General features: G+C 37.9%; 2 protein-coding genes across 4 annotated transcripts; one reads left to right on the forward strand and one right to left on the reverse strand.

Annotated features, from left to right (window-relative positions):
* Nucleotides 1-69: 69 nt before the first annotated feature.
* LOC111861661 (porphobilinogen deaminase) lies at nucleotides 70-16,542 on the forward strand. 3 transcript variants are annotated; one of them, XR_002842288.2, is made up of 8 exons: nucleotides 70-441; nucleotides 589-661; nucleotides 781-964; nucleotides 3,018-3,103; nucleotides 3,183-3,364; nucleotides 5,548-5,870; nucleotides 8,011-8,233; nucleotides 15,839-16,542. XR_002842288.2 is itself a non-coding variant. In XM_023846408.2 (8 exons), the coding sequence occupies exons 1-7, from the start codon at nucleotides 358-360 to the stop codon at nucleotides 8,180-8,182; spliced, it is 1,104 nt and encodes a 367-aa protein (XP_023702176.1). In that variant the 5' UTR covers nucleotides 70-357; the 3' UTR covers nucleotides 8,183-8,193; nucleotides 15,839-16,542. The 3 variants fall into 3 exon arrangements, 1 of the variants encoding a protein (XP_023702176.1); XM_023846408.2 differs by having other exon boundaries at nucleotides 8,011-8,193; XR_002842289.1 differs by having other exon boundaries at nucleotides 408-499.
* On the reverse strand, nucleotides 11,881-12,885 carry LOC111861618. Its single transcript, XM_023846331.1, has one exon. The coding sequence runs from the start codon at nucleotides 12,883-12,885 to the stop codon at nucleotides 11,881-11,883; it is 1,005 nt and encodes a 334-aa protein (XP_023702099.1).
* Nucleotides 16,543-16,931: the final 389 nt, after the last annotated feature.

Raw genomic sequence — 16,931 nt, forward strand, 5'->3', positions numbered from 1 at the left:
CGATAGGAGGGATGACGTCATTACCTGACGACAGAATCTCGACCATGTCGACCGATTTCGACAAATACGTTGTGAAGGTTGTGAAAGCGACCAGGCTGATCGAGGTCGACTACTTGCAGAAATTGAGGCAGGAAAGAGTGGATGTGGGGTACCGACAGTACCGATATAAGTGGTTTTGAAAACAGAAACGTATATTATAATGGCGCTGGGATGAGAATGTGTGTTAATTTGTTACCTATATAGCATTACGTTACACATTCTACTGCAGTGTCAGTAACTGTGTTAAAATATTTTTATTAGTTTCTGCGTTACATAAAGTCGACCGATTTCTGCAACCTTAGAAAGTACAAACTAGAGATGTTGACCGGAGCAAATCAGTTTTTTAAACATGCTGTACCAGAGAAGAAGGAAAATATTAGAATTGGATCAAGACGGAGCCAAGTAAGAAGTTGTAATTCCATTAACTGCATAACAAAAAAATCTAATTTAATTAATCATGGTAATTAATTTATGAACTGTTAATATTTACAACTTCAGTACATTTCTGTTATTAAAGAATTACATTTTGAGACTTCTTTTCCATTTCAGTTAGCCCTAATACAAACCAGATATGTTATTGAGTGCTTGAAAAATTTGAATCCCGAGAAAACATATGAAATAGGTAAGTAATCTGTTATTTGATATGTGCAGAATAATACAGTTTAAGCAAAATGTATACATTGGAAATCTTTTGAAAAGTTTATTGTTTCATGACAGTTTGTTTTATGACTTGTATTGCAGTTGAAATGTCAACTATGGGTGATCAAATTTTAAACAAAGCTTTGCCAAAAATAGGTGAAAAAAGTTTATTTACTAAAGAATTAGAGATTGCTTTAGAACAGCAAGATGTCGATTTTGTGGTTCACTCTCTAAAGGATCTACCAACAACACTGCCAGATGGCCTGTGCATAGGAGCAATTCTGAAGTAAGTAGATCAGGAGAATCACTTGTTGCTGTATGTTAATAACTTGCATACTGTATTACACCTTTGACTGCCAAGTCCCCCCATAGAACTACAACTAGTAATGCCAAGGCTGCTTGGTGCTAAAATCAGGTGCACAGGAAAACCCACAGTATGTTCCTCAAATTATCTTCAGACAGCAACAGAAACATTTTTTGTGGAAGGTTGTTGTTTTCTCTAAATTTGTATTTCACATTTGATGCCATCTATTGTCAGAAATGTTATACTAATTTATTAACAACTAGCTGATCTCTTCATCTATAGTGATTTTAATACAAGTCTTAAGTTTGTTTAATTGGTGTGTGATGTGCAGAGGGTTATAATTTCACTGTATGAATGGATATGATAACAGTTGTAAGGGTCAGAAGCATTCAGTGTTACCATTGCTCCCTTGAGGGAAGATTGTGTCTGTGAATGGTGGTGCTTGGAGTTGTATGGTTTTACATGCATGTCTATATCTATACATGCTCATTTATATGCCTAGTTGTCTTGTCTAGAAAGAAATAAACTCATAATTATTATAGTTTTAAAGCAGTTATGTGAAATGAAAGATACATAGTGTCATAGGTCGACACTGTGTATCTTTCACTTCATGTAACTGCTTTAAAGCTGTACAGGAGTGAGGGGGTCTGGCCTGCATGCACCTATCATTTGATCAGAACATCAGGACCTCTCCCCATTCTAGATTGTTTCAGACCACTCAGTTGATGAGAGAGCCTGTGATCATTTATGTAGGCACAAGAAATTTCCTGAAGGATGCCACACCTATAAAGCTTTCCCATAAGCGGACCTCAGTTCTGTTCTGTGTGGTGAGCAGAACATATGAGTGAATTGTATGCCTGCCAGTGTCGAGATAGTCAGCACAGTCTATTAGGGAATCAGTGAGCTAGGGTAGTAAGTCAGTGTTCAGTTAAGTTTAGTGATAAGAGAATGAGACAAAAGAATTGACTGCTAGTGAGTGAGCAGTGACATTGCAATGAAATTATGATGGACCTCAATAGCATAAGTGTTTATGGATAGTGGAAAAATAACTGCCCTAAATGTCAGTAATCTTTACATTATCATGTGGCCATGCCTATAGCATAATATAACTATGGAATGTGGGACATGTATAGTTGTTTGCCTTCTCATTCTTGCAGTAATGAAGCCATGTCTATCGAGAAGTCATTTTATGAATTGCAGTACCTTGTGGCCAAAAGAATAGAATTCCTATTCACTCAGTTTATTTATTAATATAATTATGATGTAGAAGTGACAGTGAAGAATAGAACTGCTTACAGAATTTTACAGGGGATACCCCTTTGGAGAAAACCACTTGAAAATGAGAGGAGGCAGTGAGGGGATGACATGAGGATGGATGTAGGGACTATTGTTTGTGATAATGGGAGGTGGATGGAACATGCCCAAGATCATATCCAGTGATGGGTTTTCATATTAGCAGTACTAAATTGTCAGGTTCTGTTAGAATGTTGGTGGTGTGCTTGTATTATTGAAATATTTAGTATTTCAAATTGTGCTTATTCACAAATGTACACATGGCTACAACATAAAAAGCATAAAATGATACATTTAAATTTTGATCTTCTAGGTTATGATACTGTACAGTGTGGTAGGTTGTAACCAGTGTTTTGGAGGAACCTGTTACATCCATCTTAAGGGTTATCCAGCTACATGATGTCAACCCAGAGGACCACAATCTAAATGTTCACCACCATGAAAACTACAAATGTACTGAAGGGTGCAAACTACTGAACACAAAAGGGGCAGTTACAGTAATTCTTAATCATTAATGCCGACTATATTTTAACTGTCTTTTCCTTGTCAGTAGATGAATTCTGAGTAGCCATGAATTACCAGGGAAATCAGGATAGAAAGTGTGGTTTCCTTATTTGAGGATGTTTTGTTGGCTGTGATGTAGAATTGATTTTTTTTAATAATCCATGTTTCCCATTAAGAAATTCAGATAACTCCATCTCTTGGAGGTGAAAAATCAGTCTGTTATCTCTGTTGGTTTTAGGCGAGAAGACCCACGGGATGCACTTGTTTTGCATCCAAAACATGAAGGGAAGACTCTGAAATCTTTACCAAAGGGCAGTGTTATAGGTAAGCAAGTTTAATTCATTACTTCTTTGAATTGTTCGTTATTATATGAAGGTTACTATTTTGTTGACTTGATTTTCAGGAACAAGTTCCTTAAGGCGAACAGCACAGCTGAACAGAAGTTACCCAGAACTCAAAGTTGAAAATATTCGTGGTAACCTCAATACAAGACTGAATAAGTTAGATAATGGGGAAACATATGCAGCTGTAGTCCTTGCATCTGCTGGCTTATCAAGAATGGGATGGGAGAAGAGAATCAGTCAGGTGAGTACTGAAATGTGGATTCTCATAATTATAAATGATCTCATAAATTTTTGCCTACCTACATCCTTTTTTTTTTTTGAGTTTTGAATCTATGAAATTAAAGCACATTTTAATCCAACTGAATGATAAGTTGAAGCATGAAAGTTACAATATTAATTAGGGCTGGACTTGTTTATTGAGATGTACAAAGATATATGAATTACTTTGTTGGTCCAAAATTGTCCCATTACCTTCTGAGAAATATTAAATTTAATGTAAGCATTTTTAGAAAATTAATTATAAACCATCATCTCTATTTTGTAATGGTTCTACTGCATGCTACAGAATTCTCCTTGGCTTCATTCTGTATATATGTTATGGGCAATTAATTTGGTAGTCAATTTCACTGTCAGTATTTTGAACACTTAACTTATTTCTGATATCTGTATTTCATTGGTAATCATGTCTTTGATACAAGAGGAGCATATGCTTTGTATTTGTAGAACTGGATACCATAGAAATGATACACATAGAACAATGGTGAAGTTCCTACACTTTCGGTTCCCTCTATTCATTTAAAACATTTCCAGCATATAAATATGCCATTTTCCTTCAGCATCTTTTAGTATTGTGGGGACACAGGATAGTTGGTTGAGTCATTATGCTACAAGCTGGAAGGTTGTGGGATTGAATCCCGATGAGGTCATTGGACTTTTCAATTGACCTGATTTTCCCAGCTGCACTGTGGCCCAGGGGTTGACTCAACCTCTAACAGAAATGAGTATCAGGAATTTTCCTGGGGGGGGGTAAAGGGTGGCCAATGCATAAGGCTGACAACCTGACCACCATCTGTGAGCCAACTGTCTAGGACACTGCTGTCCAACATTCTTATGTACTCGGGCACAATTCACTGATGCCTTTGGAGGTGTGGGTACCACCACACTACTACTACTACTACTACTACTACTACTACTACTACTACTACTACCGCTGCCACTGCTGCTGCTAAAAAACAACAATAATAATAATAATAAAAATTTTCGAAAATATTTAACAGTACTCAGACGTTCAAAAATGTCTTTTGTCTTAGAATTTGAATTAATATTAAAAATCGGCTCAATTATATGTGGTTACATAGGGCGCCAGAAAAATATACCATTGGTGCCGCGTTGGACAGGGCTGGTCTAGAAGATGTGGGAGCCTCAACCTCTCACACTCCTATGGACCTTCATGGCCTGTTACTGGGACAGCGTTACCTTTTTTTTATCTTTTCGCATTGCTCTTCCATTCTCCATTTAATTTTGTTATATTTTTATTTTTAAAAATTTTTATCATGAATAATTATGTTCATCATTTGCATCTTTGTCATGGTCAGTGGCATGTGGTCTATAAATTCCCAACTTCTAAGTTCCCCTGTCATGAGCTAATTGAGTTAAATACCCATCTTCACACACTGTTTCTTAAGATTCATTTTATGTTATTTTTGTGTACACTTAACTTGGACATAAATTTCAAACCAGATATTTTTGTAAGCATATCTTGTCTTAGGAAGCAATACTTCAGATATGGTTTTTATATTATTATTTTGTACTTCACGGCATTTGAGGATTGCAGTAAGATGATTATGTGAATAAAAAAGAGTGGAAAGATGTATTCCAGTTTGGGATAAACAGGTTTTCCAGATGCATTCTTTCTGTAGATGTACTGTATATTCATTACTGAAGAAAGTCATGTAGTGGTTCAATTATAGAATGGCCTTCATTTCTTTAAAAGTGTAATACCAGTGATTTAAATTGTATTTCTGTCTATCTGAAATAGAATGAACCTTACTTAAGCAATTTTATTTCCCTTCCTCCCAGATATAATATTACCATTCATATGATGTTTTCAAAACTTGAATGATCAAATGTTGCAATTGACTGGGTGTCACTACTACTTTGTATTTCGGAGGAGCTAGATTCAGAACAGAGCCTGAAGACTGAACATCCTTACTGAGGTTCTTCAGAGTATCTTCAGCCCCTTCATGCAAATTCTGGGATGGTATTTTAAATTAGGCCATGTCTCTTCCTTCACATCCTTTCTAATTCATTATAGCTTATCATCTTACATTCAGTGCTATATAGTCTGATTTACTGACAGCATCATTAAATAAACCATAAACAAACAGAGGAACAAACAAACAAACATGTATGCTGTGCTTATAGAAATTAGAAGCAGAAGAACTATTATATGCTGTGGGTCAAGGAGCTCTGGCGATAGAGTGCAGAGAAGATGATTTTGCAACTCTCAGACTTCTGGAACCATTATTCCATGGCACTACAACTTTTCGAGTACTAGCAGAAAGAAGCTTCCTAAGGACACTTGGTGGAGGTTGTTCAGCGCCAGTTGCTGTCAAGTCTGAACTGATTGGACAGACACTCTCTCTCACTGGGGCAGTATGGAGTTTGGACGGCAACAAAATGCTGAGACACTCATCTTTGTGTAGGTTGCAGTATAAGGAAGAGGATGAAGATGGAGAACCACCAAGGTAAAGACAGGATAAGAATCAATAAGAGATTCTGTGTTGGGGTTCTGTTGTATAATTTCCTCTGTATAGGGTGCAGATAATTGTATGGGTAATGAAGAACTCTTCAGTGCTACTCCTCAGTTAAGAAGTAGGCTATTTTTACATTTATTTTAATGCTTGTTTAATATTGTTATTAGTAGCTCAGACTGTATGATGGTGAGTGATTAAATGATCAGTGAGTAAGGAACTGGAAAGGAGGTGGTGGTCATGTCCTAATTTGAGGTATTGTGCTGACATTTGCCTGGAGGGACTGGAGAAAACTACAAAAGCAGTGGAGATAGCCAGCCTGTGGGCCAAGATTTGAACTCAGGACCTCTCAAATATGAAGCAGGAGCATTACTCTCTTATCTACAACATTTAGTGTCAGAATTGGTGTTTGGTCCATAGTCAGTAACCATAGTTGGTTATTTGTTTGAAGTTACCAATTCATTGCCTTCGAGAAATACAAGTCTAGAAGAAATTTATTTTTAATATTCTTAAAGAAAAAGCTTATAGATAAGTCCTGACTGCGCCTGGCCTTTACTACACTGCCCTTCAACTATGTCACATTCATTTCACTCTCACGCTGTTAATAGTCTTCTGGATACAACATTCTTTAAGTACCGTAAGGGCATCTACATGAAATTTTGAAACTTGCAGATCCAGTATTCAGTACCATTCACCATATAATTCTTGAAGTATGTAAACTCATAGTGTTTGTCCAGTTTATAACTCTGGAATAACCAGTAGTATTTACTTCAAACTCCTGTATTGCTGAAAGCAGTAAATGTCAGGCACAGTGACATTTCTTCACATTGAGGGATTGTAGAGCAAGTGATATCAGTTAGGTAGTCAATATCTAAACAAATGACACCTCATTTTAGAAATAATGACACTGGCAAAGTGTGGTTACTTCCTCTAATAGCTATAATGAATACTGCAAGTCTTGTATTACTTTTTACATAAATGAAGATAATTTTCATGGGTAATCATGTATATTTTTGTTGCATGATAACTTATCTGCTATTAGATATAGTGTTTTGTTGTATTGTATGATGAGAGTAATTACAAAGAAACTCTTCCTTTTTTCTGTTATCTTAGAAATTTGACTGTTTTTAAGAAACTAAGTTGTGTAGTTAAAGGTGTTTAAAACCCTTGTTCATATTTAGATGTGACTGTGAATATTATTTTGAAATAACAGCATGGCCAGAGTTTGACCTTTTGAGATTATATTTGAAAAATAAATGAAAAGCTGCATATACTAGACCCTGCATCATCAGGTGTTGTTGTTTTCTGTTGTCTAGAGTAGTTTATTTTATATTATTATTACATACAGTGTGGGAAGTCTTGAGAACACTGCTTTGTGTGAGGTTAGCTTATATGGCTCTATAGAACTTCAGGGGGTTTAGTTGCAATACTGTGAGTGCCTACAAAAGGTAAAGTTGTACCTATGCTTAATTATCATGCTATGAAGACATAATAGGGGAAGCATAGCTCCGTGCATATTTCACTTTGGCACTAAGAGGTGAGAGGTCAGCTTCATGCCTGCCCACTCTACCCCCAGGGAAAGTTTCCCCAGTACCCACTGGATAGGAAGCTTGGTGAGCTCCACATTCAGTCTGGACATGGTGTAGTAGAGAAAAATCTGTCCCTGCTTGGAATTGAACCTGAATTCCCCATTTGTTCAGGCCATTCTCTGGTCACCACTGACTGAGCTGTTCTTCAAATATAGTTGTCTTGCTGTCAGTGATGTTTGGACAAGTTAAGAATCGGATTTCTGAAGATTTCAGAGATATGAAAATTCCAGAAGAAGTGTGTGCCTGGTAAATATACTGCTTGGTCCACACTTTTCCAAACATAACCACAGAACATCCAGAGCAGTAAATCTCATATTTTTTTTTTTGTCAATTGTCATTTATTGTTTAGAACTTACTCATTCAAAAGTTAGGTTACCAAGTTGTAAATTGGATTAAAATATTGTCATTTTGTGGCACCTGCTAATATAAAGGTATAAGAAAGTCTTTGTGGAAAGTGTTGCACTACTGGATGAAAATTGTCAAGAATGGAATCTGGAAAGTCACACAGTTGTAAATTAAACTGCTCTGTCAATTGCTTTATCTAGGAAGTGCCCCTACAGAATGCCAAAACTATTCTGCAGTATTTCACCAGGGAATTTGACCTACCGAGATCTGGAAGAAGCAGAAAAATTGGGCGAAGACTTAGCATGTCATTTGGTGAATGAAGGAGCACTAGATATCATGAAGGAAGCAAAGAAGCAGAATGAATCAAGTTGAATTACCCTGAGGTAATAGTGAATATACACACATCTGACCAGGGAGCCTTTGGTAAGGAAATATATGCAGATGCATTTGCCAAAAAAAAAAAAAAATGCCCTGGCACACTGTATGCAATCTCTTAGAGTATGCAGTTTCCTAGTTAGTTACCAGTGACAAAAGTACAGCGACATTCCTGTGTCTCTATTATATTTTGCACGTCATTTAAAATTGTGACATAAGTTTTTGCTTCATCATATCAGGTTTTCCCCTCATAACTAAGTTATAGCTATAATTGAACAGTAGAGATCAAAAGATTTTTAGGCTCACGTTTTCATATTATGTGATATGAAATTTAACCAAAATTTGTCATGTAAAGGAAGGGGCAGACCACAACATATACAGGAGGTGATGGGGTACAAGGAAATTGAATTCTGATAATGTCAAATGATATCTAGTCCAGAATCAGGTGTGCTAGTGGACTTGTGTTTGTAAGTGTTGAACTTCCAGGGTGTATAAGTTGTTCCATACTCTTTCAGTCTTAGTTGCCGTGATTTAACTAAAAATGTTGAGTCACCCAACCCTTAAAATATTACTTTAAATTTGATTTAGCAGTTTAAAAGTGCTGTTAATTAACTTTCATTATGTCTGTGAGGTTGATTAATAGGGGAGATGGGTGTCCATTATCGCAAATGTCCACCAAAACTGAGTGAAGAGGTATTCAATTTTATTTTTCATCCATAACTGAAGTGAATAAATACAATTGGACATGTCAAGAAATAACGAATACATCACATATCAAAGTCACATAAAATTTAAACAGTGTTTTATTACTATAATATAGCAACCGTTATAAGGAACATAACAATAAAAATACAGAAGACCAAAAGAAAAATGTCAGTAATATAAAATATGTAAACACAGTATTAAAAATTGCAAACCAAAAGACACTTAACAAGCTAGTTGCCAGTCCAACATCAGTTAAAGAATTCATGAAGAGAATAGAAAGTGCACACAACAAATAATTTTTTAGTTTCCTCTTAAAAACATTAAAATTTTTAACGCTTTTCAATTCAAGGGGAAGGCAATTATATTTTAGTTCCCATATTAATCACACTTTTTTTTTTGCAACAATCGGTATTACAAAATTGGACATAGAATTTATGTTTATGTATGGTATTGTAGCCGTGAATGTCAGAATACTGAGTTTTATAGATCTTATTCTTTATTATAAAACATAAAATCTCAAATATATATAGTGAGGTAACAGTTAAAATCTTAAATTCACCAAACATTTCTACAGGATACTCTATCATTAACACCTTTAATCACTCTTAGACATTTTTTCTGTATTTTAAATACAGTTTTGGAGTCCTTAAGCTCCCCACCCCAAAAAATAATACCATATTTCAATACAGATTCGAACTTAGTAAAATAGACATTTCTTAATACAGGTCGGCTAACTGAGTCACGTAAGGATTTAATCAAAAAGTCTTGTTGAGCTTTTGGCATATGTATTGAGTGTCAGTTTCCCAGCTTAGATTTTCAGTAATACAAATACCCCAAAATTTTACATTTGATGAATAAATTATTTCCTTATTATTTAAGCAAAAACAGGTCTATAGATTGGAGTAGATCTTCTTCCCTGAAAGAATAATACTTTAGTCTTACCCATGTTTATTGTGATATAATTTTCATGGAACCAATTTTCTAATTGAGTCCTAACATTTAGGATTTTTTCATTTAGTGATAAGAGATTATTGTCAGTAAGTAGTATATTTGTATCATCAGCAAATAATAAGAAACTAGCCTCATGAATAGCTAGGGTCAAATCATTTATGAGCAATAAAAATAATAGGGGTCCCAAAACAGAACCTTGAAGTACGCCATGTTTTATGGCCTTGAGTGATGAAGTAAATGTCTTTAAGTTAGAGGTCTTTTGATCCACATGTTGAATTTTGACAAACTGAGTTCTGTCAGAGAGATATGAACTCATCCACGCATGAACCCATATAGCTCCAGGTTCACAAGCAGTAGATTGTGATTAATAATGTCAAAGGCCTCTGATAGATCTAAAAATATGGCCAAACCAAATCATTTATTATCTAAAGCTTTCAGAATTTCATACTTCTTTTGGCTTATTTTAGACAAAAGATCATGACATTTCAGAGACTGGATCTATCTCTGTCTTCAGGTGGGTAGGGAAGGATAAACCCAATCAGTTGGACCCATTAGAAAGAGCTAGTCTCAATCACTGGACAAATCTTTGTCTGTAGAAAACAACCTATGAACAACCGACAACCGGTTCCATCAGTGGGAGATAAGAATAAAATCACAGTAAAAGACATGATAGAACATTTGTGCCAAGCATGCGCATGTCAACAATGTAAAAAACAGAAGTATAGGTTAAATTCCAGGAATTCAGTTAAAAACGAAAGTAAAAACTTGGATAATGTATGCCTAATCTGTGTGAATAAAGAATCGTGCCACCAGGGCGACTTCCGGGTATCAGACTAATCCCCAGAGCAAAACTTGCAGGAGTAGTGGCAGCCACTAATATTCATAAAAAATTACATTTTTGATTTGTCAACCTCTTCATTGATGAGAGGAATCCATATGGGAGAAATATCCAAACTGGGTTGGCTGATAGGATTGGTTGAACATGCCATATGAGCTGATTCTTTGTACTTTCTGTATCTGCTGTTACTTTCAACCTCCAAGATCCTAGCTTAATCCCAGCTTACCCTGTGACCATCTTCATATGCATGCTGAGCCAACCTGGATTTCTCTAGAAAACCCTGCTTGAGATTGTGCCTGTGTTCACAGATTCACACAGCCAGTGGTCTGCCTGTTTCACCAATGTAGCTTCTGCCACATTCACAGGGAATGCTATAGACGCACTGTGCCATCTGTTGAGGATCCCTTTTTGGTCTCGCTCTCACGAGTGAAGATCGTAAAGTGTGTGTAGCTTTGAAGACGGTCCTAATATTATACTGGTTCCCTATGCACTTCAACTTCTCAGAGATGCACTTGACATGGGATATAAACTGTGCCAAGAGGCTTTTCCTCTTTTTTCTTTTGATGACTACTGCCCTTGGACCTCATAACTGAGTCAATAAAGCCTTGAGAATAACCACTAAGTTGAAGGTCGCCTGTCTGATTGTTAACCTCCAACACCCGGTCTTGGCATATAGTGGTAGCTCTATCATGAAGGCTATGAACAATTCCTCTTTTGACATGCGGGGGGGGGGGTGATTGGAATTGAAATTAAGATATTGGCCAGTGTGGGTGGGTTTCCTGTAAACTTTCGTGGTCAGAGCCGTTCCTTTTTTCATGACCAGAACGTCCAGAAAGGGGATCGTTCCCTCTGATTCTATTTCCATAGTGAACTGGACAGCCAGTGTCAGACTGTTGAGGTGTGTAAGAAAGTTCTGTATCCCCTCTGCACCATGAGGCCAGATCACAAATGTGTCATCCACATATCGGAGCCACAATGACAGTTTGTCCTGTGCCGAGTCGACAGCCAGTTATTCAAAATGTTCCATGTAGATGTTGCTAACAATGGGAGAAAGGGAGCTACCCATTGCCATGCCATCCTTCTGCTGGTAGAATCCATCATCCCTTGAAAGTAGGTGGTCCTCAGGCAGACATCCAGAAGTTCCATGATGGCTTCCACCTTCACGACAGACCATTCTGCCAACGTGTTATCATTATCCAGCCTACTTCTGATGACCTGAAGGGCTTCGTCGACTGGTACGTTGGTGAAGACTGACCACATTGAAACTGGCGAGCATATCCTGTCTACGGAGATTAACAGACATTAACAGTTCTATGAAATGGCCGGAATTCTTCACGAAGATACCAGATCTGCTGGCCAAAGGGCTCAGTATTTCTTGTAGGAAGCCAGCCAAGGCATAGCACGGGGAGCCAATTGAACTCGCTGTGGGTCTCAGTGGAATGTCTGGTTTGTGAATCTTAGGGTGTGGGGGCTTGCTGTGGTATGGTGTCAGCTTTTGCTTTACCTTTGCAGGAAGGGCAGTTTTATATTTGGCAAGGATTTGCTGAACTCTTCTCTCAACCCTGGCTGTCGGATCTTTTGCCAGGGGTTCATAAACTCCAGACTTCAGCAGGGTGTTAATCTTGTCCCTGTATTTTATTTCATTTAGCACTACAGTGCAGTTGCCTTTGTCTGCTGGCAGGATCCTGATACCTTTGTTGAGCCTCAAGGACTTCACAGCTTTCAACTCCTTCTTCCTTATGTTGGAGGTGGGTGACTTGGACTTCTGCAACATAGACCTGACCTTCCATCTGAATTCCATTCCTAAAATCTGTGGGAGTTTTGTAATCACCGATTCAACAGCACATGCCATATCTAAGTTGAAGTGTGGATTTACTATGGAAAAATTCAAGCCCTTCCTAAGGTCTGACTCCTCGTGGTCTGTAAGAGCGTACTCTGAAAGATTGAGAACAAATTTTTTAGAACCACTAGCTGGGTCAGACCCGACCTTGTCACGACAACTCTTGAGCATGGAGAACTTGTGAATATGGATTCCTTTTTGCTTATTAAAGATGTTTCTAAATGAACTTTCCACAGCAGTAAAGACTTGCTGTTGGTCTGAGCTACTAATTGATGACATGAGAAAATTCTCTAGTTGTTGGATCTCCTGAAGTTGTGAAGACTTAATCTTCCAATGAGCATGAATCCTATCTCTAAGGAGAGCCATATTGGCCCGTTGGGTAATCTTGAAAGAACGCCGACCACTATATGGCATCTTAACTGAGAGGCTCTTTGGAATAATGCCTAGGGATTTGCACCTCATAAGAAAGGTTATATGGTTCAGGGTTTTGGCCAAACTGATTTTTAGGTATTCTAATTTCCTAAATGAAGGGTAAATACCGGGTTCATACTAGTTACTCAGATAGACTTGAAAGGATTCTGACGATGGTATATACTGTACTTCTTTTGGCTTATTTTGGACGTCATCCATCATCTGGTATGTACTCGTAAAAGACAAAAGACCACGACGTTTCAGAGACTGGATCTGTCTCTTTAGTCATCAAAAGAAAAAAGAGGAAAAGCTTTTTGGCACGGTTTATATCCTGTATGTCAAGGGCATCTCTGAGAAGTTCAAGCGCATAGGGAACCAGTATAATATCAGGACTGTCTTCAAAGCTACACACACTTTACGATCTTCGCTCGTGAGAACAAGACCAAAAAGGGATCTTCAACAGACAGCACAGAGCGTCTATAGCATTCCCTGTGAATGTGGCAAAAGCTACATTGGTGAAAGCGGTAGACCGCTGGCTGTGCGAATCCGTGAACACAGGCACACTCTCAAGCAGGGTCTTCTAGAGAAATCCAGGTTGGCTCAGCATGCATATGAAGGTCACAGGGTAAGCAGGGATTAAGCTAGGATCTTGGAGGTTGAAAGTAACAGCAGATACAGAAAGTACAAAGAATCAGCTTCAGAAACAATGAATTTGGATTATGTATTATGTTATTGACAGAGATATGATCATGATTACAATCCTTTTTTAGATTTATCAACTTATCCATGTTATCAACAAAAAAGAAAACATTAAATTGATAAGATATATGCTGGGGATTTGTAACTGACATAAAGCCTATTTAAAAAGAAATATTATTATTAGCTTTGTAACAATTTCCTGATTCCTTCTTTATTATTTGCCATAGTACTTTAGTATGGTTCTTTGACCTTAGAATGATTTTGTCATTTTCTCTTTTTCGAGCATCAGATATCACTTTCTTATAAATTCTCTGATATTTCTTTTATGTAATTCAAAGTAGAAACAGAGACATCTTTCTTTTAACTAACGTAATAATTGCAGTCACTGTCTGGAGACTTTTATCCCTTTAGTAATCCAGCCTGATTTTTCCCTTTTTTTATTTGACACAAGTTTTAAAGGGAAGATATGCAAAAAGTACTTAAGAAACTTAGTTAAAAAGGAACTGTAGGCTCTATTTACATCAGATCGAGAATAAACATCATCCCATAGTTCAGTTTTTAACTGATTGTTAAAAATGGCAATACATCTTTTTGAGAAGAGTCTTTTTACAGCATATCCTGAAAAAATGGAAGGGCTATTTACAAGTATGTTCATGACAAACGCAAAATGGTCAGAAAATCCCAATTCCACAACCTTTGAGTGATAGAATATCTTATTCTTGATCATGACATCTATCATAGAACATGAATTAAAAGTGACTCTAGTTGGACATGAAACCGTATTTTGTAAATTGTTAGATAACAGTAAACTTAATACAGCCTTCTGATGTGTATTTTCCTCTAATAGACTGATATTCCAATCACCACACGGCACCAAAAACTGTCCCCTTATTAGTACCTTATTTACAACTTCATCTAACAGTTCAAGGAATGTTTCCTTGTTACTATTTGGGGATCTGTGTATACAAACAACTGTGATTTTGAAATCATGGAATAACACCATAGGATATATGGCCAGTACATGCAGGAAACATAGAAACACAGAAACAATTTCATAAGGGATTTTATATTGGAGTTGTTCTTTATTTTAACGACAAAACCTTCTTAGTGCCTCACAACTGTACATAGCCAGATTTTGTCCAGTTCATCTGGGTCGAGTTCTTTATTTTAACTACAAAACCTTAGTGCCTCACAACCGTACATAGCCAGATTTTGTCCAGTTTATCTGGGTCGATTAGGGTGTACTGTACTTTTTCCATTATACTGTGTATGAGGGGGGACCCAAAAATAACCGGAAACGACCTGTTGCGTGTGCATGCTTTGTAGTTACGAGTTGTGCTGCTAGGTGGTGTTAGCTGGGGGTCTCCCGCGACTGTTAGTGAGCTGGCGTCAGTCTGAGTTAAGTGGTTTGTCTGTGGTGCTCTGTTGTGTGCGTTCCTGTTTCAACCCTTTGGCGATTAGTGAGATGGCCGACCAGAAGGAACAAAGAGTGTGCGTGAAATTGATGAAGATCATCGAAAGACCATTGACCAACTTTCTGAGGAAACGAACATCTCATGGAGCACGGTCCAGCGAATTTTAACCGAAGGTTTGCACATGAGACGGGTGTCTGCAAAATTTGTTCCTCGCTTGCTCGGAGATGACCAAAGAGAAAACCGCGTGAATGTTTGCTGTGACTTGAAGAGTGAAGTGCAGTTTTCCCTAACAGAAAGCAAAATTTCACGCACACTCTTTGTTCCTTCTGGTCGGCCATCTCACTAATCGCCAAAGGGTTGAAACAGGAATGCACACAACAGAGCACCACAGACAAACCACTTAACTCAGACTGACGCCAGCTCACTAACAGTTGCGGGAGACCCCCAGCTAACACCACCTAGCAGCACAACTCATAACTACAAAGCATGCGCGCGCAACAGGCCGTTTCCGGTTATTTTTGGGTCCCCCTTTGTATGTTTAACTTAACATGGCCTTCTGTTATCAGTTTATGTGAATGATAATGTGACCATTAGCACTTTTAGTAGCCTCCAGAAAGGAGGTTCATGGCTCTCTGTAGCTGCAGCTGCCACTTTGGGGCATGCTGACCTGTGACATGAGTTACTGTAATTACCCTAATTTTGCATATATGAATATACTTGCAGTTTCAGAAAACATATTCTAAACATTGCATTTTAAGGAGCTGAATTTTAAATTGTACTATTTCACATTGCAGTTGGTGGCAGTGACATTTGTCAGCACTTTATATGGTGTTGTGTGCACAGTGGCAGAGTTGCAGCTAAGAAGACTACCATTACATTCATGGTGCTACTGTATTGTACCACTACTCATTATGCAAATTATCTGCAGTACTGTATACCAAGTTTTGCCCTTTCAAATTGCTAGACAGTGATCTTAAATGTACATTATTCATGATTTAATCGTGAAAATTCTGGAAGCACCAGCATCTTGCTATTTAAATTTCAGTCTGTCATTTGACTAAAATGGTAGGCATGTCTTGTTCAGAACTGAAATTAAAAATTTACATATGGGGAAGTACGGACAATCAGCCATCTGTATGGAGAGACTGTAGGCACAGGCTTGCTAATGGCATATGTCAGTTTGTTGAAACTTCATTGTGAGATGGGTGGAGCTGTGCTTTATGTTTAGGAGGTTCTTTATTCATATCTCAGTTCAGAGACTGGTGATCCTGATTGATGTTTTTTGTGGTTTTTCTTAGTCCCTCAAAGAAGTTGCCCATGTAATACCTGAAATTAGGTCACAGCCATTCCCACATCCTTTCCAATTCATTATTCTGTAATCAAACAAAAATATGATTCTATATACCCTGAGTTACTGATGGTGTCAGCGGCCTCCGTAGTCTAGGGGTAACGTTCTCACCTTATGACTCAAGGTACGCGGGTTCAAACCCGGCGGAGGTCGTGGAATTTTTAAGGGCGGAAAAATTCAGGGAACAAGTCCTCCAGGACTTTAAGCTGTGTGTCCCGTGTCGTAGATTTACGGCACGTAAAAGATCCTCATGTCTCTAGGAGACCTCTGAGCAAACTTAGGCGAAAGTTACCCGCCCAAGTAGTTTCCAATTCCTCCAGTAGATGGGGAAGTATCGGGGACCACTGCCAGAGACGTGGCCGACCTCTGGCAGAACAGGGCTGATAGCGAGCACCAGTACTGGAAGGGCATGGCGACTGGTAGAATAATTACACGGGGATGCACAATAGATCAACAACTGGTCGCAGTGCACATGGAAACCCACCCCCTCCAAAATACGAATACGAATACTGATGGTGTCATTAAATAAACCACAAATA

This window comes from Cryptotermes secundus, unplaced genomic scaffold, assembly GCF_002891405.2.
Source record: "Cryptotermes secundus unplaced genomic scaffold, Csec_1.0 scaffold43, whole genome shotgun sequence".
Lineage (NCBI taxonomy): Eukaryota > Metazoa > Arthropoda > Insecta > Blattodea > Kalotermitidae > Cryptotermes > Cryptotermes secundus.

Bases quoted from the DNA above. Each gene is read 5' to 3' on its own strand.
- LOC111861661 (XM_023846408.2), top strand. From the start codon at position 358: ATGTTGACCGGAGCAAATCAGTTTTTTAAACATGCTGTACCAGAGAAG. The intron at 3,104-3,182 runs GTAAGCAAGTTT...CTTGATTTTCAG, and splicing joins ACCAAAGGGCAGTGTTATAG to GAACAAGTTCCTTAAGGCGA. The intron at 3,365-5,547 runs GTGAGTACTGAA...CTGTGCTTATAG, and splicing joins GGGAGAAGAGAATCAGTCAG to AAATTAGAAGCAGAAGAACT.
- LOC111861618 (XM_023846331.1), bottom strand. From the start codon at position 12,885: ATGGCTCTCCTTAGAGATAGGATTCATGCTCATTGGAAGATTAAGTCT.